General features: G+C 37.8%; 2 protein-coding genes across 3 annotated transcripts; one reads left to right on the top strand and one right to left on the bottom strand.

Moving 5' to 3' along the window:
* Positions 1 to 3,421: 3,421 nt before the first annotated feature.
* LOC148912374 (uncharacterized) lies at positions 3,422 to 5,493 on the bottom strand. Its single transcript, XM_089027453.1, has 5 exons — positions 5,110 to 5,493; positions 4,675 to 4,748; positions 4,480 to 4,571; positions 4,028 to 4,137; positions 3,422 to 3,932 (listed from the first exon to the last, which is right to left on the bottom strand). Exons 1-5 carry the CDS (start codon positions 5,491 to 5,493, stop codon positions 3,552 to 3,554), a joined length of 1,041 nt encoding a protein of 346 aa, XP_088883579.1. The 3' UTR covers positions 3,422 to 3,551.
* Positions 5,494 to 5,931: 438 nt separating this feature from the next.
* LOC148912373 (uncharacterized) lies at positions 5,932 to 10,470 on the top strand. Of its 2 annotated transcripts, none has more exons than XM_089027451.1 (2): positions 5,932 to 6,401; positions 7,464 to 10,470. In XM_089027451.1, exon 2 carries the CDS (start codon positions 8,282 to 8,284, stop codon positions 9,581 to 9,583), a length of 1,302 nt encoding a protein of 433 aa, XP_088883577.1. In that variant the 5' UTR covers positions 5,932 to 6,401; positions 7,464 to 8,281; the 3' UTR covers positions 9,584 to 10,470. The 2 variants fall into 2 exon arrangements, with proteins under 2 accessions (XP_088883577.1, XP_088883578.1); XM_089027452.1 differs by having other exon boundaries at positions 5,966 to 6,401.
* Positions 10,471 to 11,471: the final 1,001 nt, after the last annotated feature.

Here is an 11,471-nt window from a genome sequence, read left to right as displayed (position 1 = left end):
AAACTAAAGAAGCCTCAAATTATTCCTTTATTAACATGATTTCAAAATTTGTATCTGTTTGTCAAAGTGCGCGTAAAATCTTGCCCGAAAATGCCTCGTCTTCATCTTTTGTCCGCGCTCGCGCATCTCGGAAAATATCTATTATTGTGTGTTTAATTAACGCGTGAGGGGTACCGCGTTAACTGAAAGGTGCTGTCTTGAATCTTTTAAGTAAAATTGTTAGTACAACAAGTGAATAAAGCGATTGGTAAAAAAGAGTAGTGCAACGTAAAGATAAAGAAGCTACAGATTCTCCTCCGTTTTCATTGCTACGAGCCCACGACAAACAGAAGTCAAATGTTTCACGCTGACAATAGTACATCTTCAATCATAGATATCAAACATACCAAACGCCGCGTCTTTGATGTATGAAAACAAGTACAAAATGCAAGACGGGCGCGTTAAAGCGCGCTAAGGCTCAGGTCAATCGTCGAACTTCACATGTGCCATTGGGTTCGGTTCATATGAAGCTCGACGTTTGAATATTAGTCTAACTTGATCATCTATGGCCATGGATGTTCGATTTACAAAAATGTATAAAAGGATATCAAACTAAATGACACATTTATATAGAATCGCTACCCTTTATTTCAAGGAAAAAAATAAAGCGAAATTAAAAACATAAACGGGTAGCGAAAGAGAGATTTTGTTTAAAAGCTTTGATTTTCAAAGATCATGTCTCAGAAGAGCCCACTCCATTTCAGGTTTAACTCGATAACCACTCGTTTCTTAGAAACTATTTACTAGTAAACTCGCCTGTTTAAATCATTAAGTCTTTCAAGTGGTGATAGTGCTTTAAGGGGTTCAGTCTATACTCTAATTTACAGATTACTAAGTGGAGCGATAGAGAAGGTTTGTACGAGTAGCCAGGAAACGTACCACTCTTTACTCTCAAATGGATTTTCGTGGATTAAAGTTCTGTGATTGGACAGTGGTAATCTTCGTGGAGTTGTCTGATTGGTTAAGGTGACTGCCTACTTTTGGAAATTGATTTAAGCTTTTTTTAAAACTTCGATTTTCCAAATTGAAATTTAATGCTGATTCCAAATCTGGAAAGGAAAATAGGGTGTCCCGAGCTCGTTTTCGAGACAATCAGTATTTAATGGAAGCCTACGCACGAGCTTTTGGAGTAAAAATTGCGCCACCGGAAGTGTTTAGAAAAAAATTAAGATTAATAAGATAATAGTTATTTGCAGACTATATGATTGCACGAACGAAGGCTAGTCAATCCTTCTACAATAATACATGGATATTTTCGACAAAAAGACAGAGAGATACATTGATTTGTCATATTTTGTAGTTTCGGTGTTCTTAATAAATCTCATAAAGTCGAACAAAAATCCCTACAAAAATCTATTTTTTCACGTGTTCCTGATTTCAACTTTTCCTAAAATGTTGATATAACCTAGATTTTTAGGAGTTTTTTCGAATGAGCTATTAAAAAATATAGAGTCCTGTGCAAAATTCGAGGGTTTTGCCCTGTTGAAGCTCAAAACGCGTATGGTTCTTCAATAAAATCTTGTAGATTTTTCAGCGGTTTTTGAGCACGCGCACATCGTGGGCTCAAATCGAACGTTCAAAAGTACGCAGCCACCTTAAGGAAGGCATTTAATTGTAGTTTGCTGTTCGAAAAGATATATATCGATTGGCTTATCTGTTTCTCACACTCGACGAAAAAATGGATTTGTCATGTAGGCAAACATATAGACAAATATATGGGCAAATATCATATTTGACTAATAGTAGACAATATTTGCCCAATGACTGTATATGATATGTACCTACACATTTATCCCATGGGCACAGATGGCAAAGTCCGTATGGCCCAGTAAAATCCCAAACGGCAAATATATAGCAGATATCATATCATCCATACATTTACCCGGTAGTAAATGTGAATGCTCATTTGATATGTGCACGTATTTGCCCAGCCCGTATATGTGTTTTATGCCTTACGTATACCCTGTATTTTCCCAGGCCGTATATGTGATTCATGCCTTACATATACCCTGTATTTTCCCAGGTCGTATATGTGATTCATGCCTTACATATACCCTGTATTTTCCCAGGCCGTATATGTGATTAATGCCTTACATATACCCTGTCTTTGCCCAGGCCGTATATGTGATTAATGCCTTACATATACCCTGTATTTGCCCAGGCCGTATATGTGATTTATGCCTTACATATACCCTGTGTTTGCCCAGGCCGTATATGTGATTAATGCCTTACATATACCCTGTCTTTGCCCAGGTCGTATATGTGATTAATGCCTTACATATACCCTGTGTTTCCCCAGGCCGTATATGTGATTTATGCCTTACATATACCCTGTGTTTCCCCAGGCCGTATATGTGATTTATGCCTTACATATACCCTGTGTTTGCCCAGGCCGTATATGTGATTTATGCCTTACATATACCCTGTATTTGCCCAGGCCGTATATGTGATTCATGCCTTACATATACCCTGTATTTTCCAAGGTCGTATATGTGATTTATGCCTGACATATAACCTGTGTTTGCCCAGGCCGTATATGTGATTAATGCCTTACGTATACCCTGTCTTTGCCCAGGTCGTATATGTGATTAATGCCTTACATATACCCTGTATTTTTCCAGGCCGTATATGTGATTTATGCCTTACATATACCATGCGATATGCTCTGACCGTATATGTGATTAATGCCCCCTTAATGCCTTAGATGTACCAGCGCGTCTTAGCCATATTTGCTCAGTTGAATTATGCTCATCATATTTGCTAAATTTAACTATGTTATCAGTCTTCAGCTATTGTCACTTATGGCAGGCCAAAAAAAATAGAAACGATATATGCCGTGACAACCACCTCATACTTTAAACATAGCTAACCTATGTTAAGAAGCAGGAAAAAAGACATAAATCATACTGAAAAATTTTTATTGTGAATTTCCTTTTCTTGACGACTGATTAACTATGAACAATTTGTTAACTACAACTAATTGAAAATGCTAGTTCTGTAAATTAATTATAGGTGTTTGATTGATCTTGTGACAGAATTTGTGAAAGAAGATCATAATATATTTAGTTGTCAATCGATCTTTGGCTTATGTACGATTCTTTTTAGATATTCTGTAGTAGTACACTTCATTTATAACTGCAAAAATTTAATTAAGGACACCGAACGTGGTTGGGTTTCTACGAGTTTTATGAATTAAATCTTGTGTCACTGTTCCTCCGTTCCTTTGGCCTGATTTCTAGGGTTTTCGTTCTTCTTTCGATTACTTGAACGTTATACTCGTTTACTTGAAGAAATCCAAAGGTCAAACGGTATAGCAGCGGCTATTTAAGCCTATTGACCTTTGGATTTCTTCAAGTAAACAAGTATAATGTTCAAATAATCGAAAGAAGAACGAAAACCCTAGAAATCAGGCCAAAGGAACGGAGGAACAGTGACACAAGATTTAATTCATAAAACTCGTAGAAACCCCAACCACGTTCGGTGTCCCAGTGCCCTTGATTTGATAAAAACCTTTAGGCTCTCAATGCCCATTCGGGACCTCCAGATAGCGTTGGGCGTCTTGACGGCTCTCCGATTTTCCACTTCAAAAGCATGGTGAGACTGCGCTCTGACAGCCTCCTTTTTGCTTTTCGGTCCATGCTTTCCATGAACTGGTTAGCTAGGGGGCTTCTCCATGCCAGAGGGTGTTTTATTAAAACTTTACTCTGCTTAGTAGGGCCCCCTTCGTTATCAGAGCCACTGTCCGCTGTATCGTCATCAGCCTGGTCATCCGCCTCTGACATCGACTCCTCTGATGACATATACTCCAGTTTCATAATTGCCTTGACTTTCTCTTTGTCCCCTGGTGATAGCGAGGTTGACAAGTCCGCTGCCTTGGATCTGGATTTTAGGAGCTAAAAGAAAAATGAAAAAAGAAAAAAAAAAAACACCGTCAGTCAAAGTTTCTTATTAAACAAAGTCATAATCGTTGCAAATTCAGTTTACTCACATTTTGTTTTCTTTGTGTTTTCCGCTGCATCTTTTGATGCCTTCCAAGGGCCCCTGAACGCTCTCTTTTGTTTCTCTTTCTCCTCGTCAGAAAGTGACTTTTAAGGGCAGCTGAAATTATATCAAGTACCCATATATTAAAACTTGAGACAAAATTTGTTAGAAATGTTGGCATTTGGCCGACAATTACTCCTTTAGCATCCATTTGTTTTGCTTTGTTTTGTTTTGTTTCGTTTTTTTTTTTTTTTTTTTTTTTTCCATGTTATTTTATTTCAAACTGCTTCCCCTCCCTTCGGCATTTGAATATTTCTAAAAGGATTTCGTTACCCCCTCCCCCCCCCCCCCCCCCCCCCGACCACCACCCCCATCCTTTGTCCTCACCCCTCCCCCCCGGGTTAACTTTGATAGGTGCATAAGGCCTTTCGCACTTCGTAATATAAAATACATAAATACCTTCTAACTCGACGGCAGAGACATCCTTATGAACATTCAGAACTCTATCCCTTATTGCGTTATTAATCTGTTCGTTGACGTCATCTCTGAAACTAATTAGGAAATGCCATATTTGAGTGGTAAGTGGAAACTTAATATGGAAAGTAACTATGGATGATTCAGACAATATCATTTTTATTAAATTTTCATACTTACGCTTTAGTAAAATCCCATATAAGAGGGTTTTCTTCCCTGTCCCGTAATTTCTTTGCTACCAAGCGTACTTCAGACTGTAATAACATAATATAATTCATTAAAATCATAAGATGTACCTTAAGTTATTCTTAGACATAGTAATAATGTTTTCATTATTTTTATGGCTGTGATTGTATAATATTGGGGAAAAAATCGAAATCAAATCAATTCCTTTACAAAAAAGGAAATTATCATTATCATTCAGTGTCTTGTTATTGGAAATCAATAGTAAAGTTTGGTAGCATTAACCACTGCCATGGCGGGTTTCCCGCCAATTTTAGTATTGCATAAATTATACCGCTACATAATTATACCAACTACTCTTCGCGCCAAGAATTCCCAGTAAAATTATCAATAAAAATAGCTTGCTTTTTTAAATATTGCCACTTTACTTACTGCAACAGCCTTTGAGACAGTAATCTTGGTCTTGCTGTTGTCCTTATTCTGCTGGCTTTCTTTTAAGGCCGCTAGTATTTGGCGGTTTTGTTCTTGCAGTTCTTTAAACTGTTTTACAATCGTTTCGAAATTTGAAGAAATTTCTTCTTTTTCGCTGTCGGGGTCAACGTTCTCATTCTCGCTTGTTGCTTGCAATAGGCGATTTCTGTGTTCTCTTAGCACATCCTCGTTACCACCACCAGGGACAGAGGGAATAAGTATATTAAGCCTTTGAGAATTGGCGCCATTTTCAGTATGTCTACTCGTACTGCTTGTACTGGTAGTTGCAGTAACAGAATGGATTGGCATTGGGCGTCCTGGTAAAGGTGTAGATGTTCTTCCCATTTTTTGATCGCGACGAATGAACGCAATTTATAAGCAAAGATATAGAATGTGCGGGAAACTAGATGACCGACAGAGTTTGTTACCTGTTTGTGACCAAAAGGCGAATGAACGAATAAGTACATCCACTGAACAAATCTACCCCCTATCTATCACGGCGTATCACGTGACTTGTGATGACATATACGTTCATATAATGAAGTCTAATAATAAAAAAAGGAATAACTGTCTTATAAAAATGCTGAAGTTGTATCCAGGATTCATGTTAAGTAATATATCTATTATCTTAAAGCTATTTGCTCCATTTTATAAAGTTATGAAATTTTTTCTAAAGCCTAGATTCACGAAATATCATTGCAATAAACTTGATTAGCTTCTAGCTCTAAAACCATCGTACCATTATCTGCCGCCAACAGTGACAGCTCTAAGGAAAAGGGTGCGGTAATAAAGATCCGGCGTGCTTTTGTCCAATGGCATGTGGTTGATGGACGTGGAACTTTATTACGCTGGAATATGGCTTTTAGTCATTCAAAATGCTTGGATTTTGAGTAATTATCCCAATGATACACACCGTCTTTTTAATTATATAGTTCTGGAAAACAAAATGTCTTCTGCGATGTCAAAGCGTTATCATTGCTTTCATTGTAACGAAGATCTACATTACAGAGTATTTTGCCGTCACAAAGAAGAATTTTATGATCCTTTAACAAATCAATGGCAATTACAGCGGAATGACGACGAAGACTCAAATGATAGTATTTTCACTCACGAGATTGACGGCCAGAACGACACTTCTTCTAATGACTACAGCGAGATAAACGTTTTGGACCAAACTGATCAAGACTCCTCTGATGTGCCAAATACAAACCAACCATCAAGTGACGAATTCTTACCAGCTACTTCACAAAAAGGTATTGATGTTATACGTTTATTTGATGATTAGATTATATAATCTTTAAATGTTAAAGTCAAACTGCATATAGATAAAAGACTGAATCTTTAACAAGCGGCTGATTTGCACATGATCTAGCTCCCCTATTGGATTTACTACCAAGCATTAGTGTTATTGAAGCGAGATTAAGTTAGAGGTACAAATGATTCTTTTCTATTTCTATCTTAGCCTCGTTTTCACCGTTACTTTTAAGAAGGGTGCATTATTAAGTAATCGGCTTATGGTTGCCATCAAAACCTCAGTGTTCATTCAGAAAGGTTCATTCAAAGAGTTTATAAAATCATAGCTAGAGATAACTCATTTAAAACGCCAAAAAGAATTTACTATGTTCAAATGGATATTGCTGTACATTTTCGTCTCCAAATCAATTCATGACTGTGGTCATCCTGAGATAGCATGGTATCCGGCAAAACATGTTTGTCAAGTTAGAGAAATACAATTATAAGTAATTTATTTAATATGTCTCTTGGGTTTTTTATTTTCGATTTATCATTTTTCTTTCACGAATTATAAATTGTTGTTTTGCTGACTTAGAAATTTATATTTTATTTTCAATGGAAATCATTTATTTTCAGAGCAAAATTTGGGTCAAAATTATGCATTTAGGGACCGGTCATTATTTAAGTTGGAGGGGGGGGGGGGGGGAGTGGGGGGGGTGGAGGAGAAATTGTCAGTGAGGCAAAAAAATTTCAAGGCCCCCCCTTTGAAGGCATCCAAGTTTATTGAAAACCCCCCATGGATTGTAGTAAAAAATTTAAAAATTTTCCCTAAAAGTCATTTTTAAATTCCAAGACCCCCCATTTTTCACTAGCAAAAATTTCAGGCCCCCCCCCCCCCCCCCCAATTTTTTCTCCCCCCCCCCCCCCCCAACTTAAATAATGACCGGTCCCTTAGCCCATGAGGTTTTTTTTACTGACATTTTTTTTCTAGTATTATAATGGTTTCAGACTTTATCTTATACTATGTTGCAGTTATGCAATGCCGAATGAATAAAATACATCGTATTTGCTTATGTTTAAAGGAGACGGAATATATAACTTTGAGGAAGAAGATCAAGTGTTTTGGGATGACAAGTCGGACAGTGAATCTGACCATGAAGAGATAAGAGGAAATGAAAGAAGGAGATTGGTTGAAACTTGGGATATTGATATCGAAGACCTAGAAAGAGATTTTGAACAATCTAGTGCAGAAATAAGCGTTGCCGTCGAAGCAAGTTCCCGAGTGACCCTTATTAACTAGATTGCCTTGTTTGTGTGCTTTTGGTCTGCATACTTTTCTGTACCAGACCGAGGCATTGATATTCTCCTCGCCTTTTTTAAAGCGATTTTTCAGGTTTTGTGTGAGCTTTCGCCAATCATTTTCCCAACCGCAGTATTGGTTTTCCCGAGCTCCTTCAAACTCTTGAAAAATTATCTTTCTTTTAAAGATAAGCATTCAGAGTATGTTGTTTGTCCGAAATGCGACACCCTATACCGTTTTCAAGACTGCATAACAACAAGATTCGGGCGTGTCATTGCTAAACCATGTTCTCACATTGCTTTTCCGAATCACCGTCAATTGTTTCGCCGCACACCTTGTGGAGCGGAATTGCTTAAGGAAATTCGTTTGAAAAATGGACAGACGAAATTGTACCCACATAAAGTTTATTGTTATAAAAGCATCAGAGACGCTCTAACTCACTTTATTAAGCGACCAGACTTTGTACAAAAATGTGAGATTTGGAGAAATCGGAATGTACCGGACGATATTTTAGTTGATATTTACGATGGCCAAGTGTGGAAAGATTGGCAATATTTTAACGGCACTCCTTTCCTTGCCCAGCCTAATAATTATGCTTTTATGCTGAATGTTGACTGGTTTCAGCCTTTTAAGCACAGTGTCTATAGCGTTGGAGTCATATATATGGTCCTCCTAAATCTTCCGAGAAAAGAAAGGTACAAAGAGGAAAACGTAATAATAGTTGGGATAATACCTGGTCCACACGAGCCCAAATTGAATATCAATACGTACTTACAACCACTTGTAGCCGAATTGAACTTATTGTGGCACGAAGGCATCCAAGTTCGGCCTCATGGGAGTAGAACAGCAAGATGTTTTCGAGCTGCCCTCCTTTGTATTGCTTGTGACATTCCTGCACTAAGAAAAGTTTGCGGTTTCTTAGGATGTACTGCTCACCGAGGGTGCTCAAAGTGCACAAGATTTTTTCCCGGAGATTTTAGTAGCATGAATTTTTCAGGTTTCGAAGATGACAATACACCAAGGACAAATGAAGAGCACCGAAGAGAGGCTCAGAAAATACTCAATGCAACAACCGCTGATGAACGAAACCAAATTGAAACTTCCACTGGAACAAGATATTCTGAACTCTTACAGTTGCCTTACTTCGATTGTACTCGTTACCATGTTGTTGATCCTATGCACAATTTGTTTTTAGGGACAGCAAAACATTTAATGAAAAATGTATGGCTAAATGCTGAAACGCCAATTGTTTCTAAAGAAAATTTGAATAAAATCCAGGAAAAGGTAGATGACGTCAAAGCACCATCATTTATTGGGCGTCTCCCGAAAAAGATATCAACATCGTTTGGAGGATTTACTGCTGATCAGTGGAAAACATGGACTCTCTTGTATTCTGTATTCTGCATTTGGAATATCGTTCCAACAGATGATTTGGAGCTGTGGAGGTTATTCGTATTGTCCTGCTTTCACCTTTGCTCTCCACTTATTACAACTGAAGAGCTACAAGAAGGACATGATTACCTAGTGGAATTTTGTAAATCGTTTGAAAAAAGATATGGAAAGGAACGTGTTACGCCAAACATGCATCTACACCTGCACCTCAAACAATGTATTTTAGATTACGGGCCTGTATATTCATTTTGGCTTTTCAGCTTCGAACGTTTCAATGGGATTTTAGGAGCGTTTCGAACTAACAATAGATCTGTTGAAATACAAATCATGAGAAAATTTCTCCAAAAGCATGAACTAAGAGATATCCCTTTACCAGAGAGATTTCGAGAAACTTTCCAACCAGTATTTCAACTTCTTCAGGAGGCACAACAAGTAGGAACACTTGGCGAAAGCATCCCATCAATACCATCAACACTTAATCTTTCAGTTGGTCAAGTACTACGTTGCTAGAGTGGAGCAATATGAATGCATACTCATGTTTTTCACCTCGATCCATTGATGTTCTTGATGATGACTATACAGAATATCTCTTTAAAGCTTATGAAACAATTTTACCTCAACACTCGGTCATTGAATGTGTTACCGATACGTTTGAGAGAGTTAGTACCATTGGATATTCGGGGACAAAGCTAGGGTCCTCTGACTCTAGACTGGAACGTTCTTCCTTCATTCTTGCAAGTTGGTGTGGCCAATATAGTGGCAGTATTGAGACCGATTCATTTGACTTGCGCCCCGGTGTTGTCGATTTCTTTCTTAAACAAACCATTATAATTGATGGCAAGCAGGAATCATTGTGTATGGCAAAGGTTCGATGGTATCAGCGACATCCAGAAAGACACAGGATTGGCAGACCACATGAAATTTGGTGCAGAAACTTGTTTGAAATGGAAGGGCCCTCTACATTCATACCCATACAAAGGATACACAGCCAGTTTGTTGCTGCTTACGATGTTATTGACAAAGAAAGAGTATTAATTGTTTGTCCTTTACAACGTAAATTGTACGGATGATGGAGATGACAGTAAAGTATCATCCAGGAAAAATATTCAAAGCTATCAAAAATAAACTGTTTGAACTGTGCATCAGTAACTAGATAGTCAAAATGAAAATTGAATGAATTATTTGATGACTTTAAAATTAGATGAATTAAAATAATTATGAATGAAATTGCATATATTGCCAATAAAAAAGATGAATTCATATGTTTAGACTAAACAAAATTGATGCTTCAAATAATATTACAGATGTTAGCGGTTTGAAATGCAGCTCATGAGGTTAATGGGTTAATGAGTTTTCTTATTGTCACTGGAAAAAACGCATATACGACTTACGCATATTATAAACACATCGTCCGCGTATTTTCCTGTGTGTATCAACGCATATAACCTCTCCTTCATGACATCAAAGCAAAACAATGATTGAATTAATGTGGTCGCAACATTGATGTCATGCGTTAGGAGAAAAAATTGACACATATGACTGAGATGGACCTGCATGCACTCCCCCCTCGTAAGTCGTAAAAACAAGCCAACATCCATTATAATTCAGTTGAAAAATTATTGATTTGTTTTGAAAAGTTTTGATTGCAATGAATTGAAACGGAAACCTCACATCGGATATACTCAGTTTGGGGTATTGTATTTGCTCCCCAGGTAAATATGGGGCAAAGCCTAGTGCAAAGTTGATTTCATATGTGCCCTTCATTTGACAATAGGGCAAATATAGGGCAAAAACGGTTATCATATATCCCCACTGGGTAAATGCGTCTAAACTAAGGGCAAATATATAACATATTTACCCATGTGTTCAGATGTATGGCAAAGCAATGGCAAATTTATTAGAAATTTACCCCGACCTTTGCCTGCATAGGCAAATGTATGGGCAAATATAGAGCACCATATTTGCACAACATTTGCCAAGTGGACATATGATGACCAAATCCATTATTTCGTCGAGTGTCAATAAGAACCTCTTGCTGTAGATTATTGGTTGGTACGCACGTAGTATATATAGTTCTAGGCTACTCGAGATAATGACACACATAACCCAGGTAGATGAACTGAGATTTTTGGGTTGAAGAAGATTCAACGTAAATGCGATTGAGATTTGAGCAAAACATACAGGCTAAGACTATGGGATTTGGTCAAAAAGGAGGGGGGTGGTGCTGGGAAACGATGGGATCAGGGCCCGCCCTCAGGACCCTCTAAACGATAAAACATAATAGTAGCCAACTGAAGGTGTAAATGGACGGAGTCTTGAAGGAAAGATAAGACAAGAAGGACAAGGAATAGCAGAAGGAGGCAGGACAGGAATGCCGGGGTGTAATTATTACGATATT

Source organism: Actinia tenebrosa, unplaced genomic scaffold (assembly GCF_029948245.1).
Source record: "Actinia tenebrosa isolate PJP-AT-01 unplaced genomic scaffold, QUT_ActTen_1.0 PGA_scaffold11__36_contigs__length_13525064, whole genome shotgun sequence".
Lineage (NCBI taxonomy): Eukaryota > Metazoa > Cnidaria > Anthozoa > Actiniaria > Actiniidae > Actinia > Actinia tenebrosa.
This window is presented reverse-complemented; position numbering and strand designations above follow the sequence as displayed.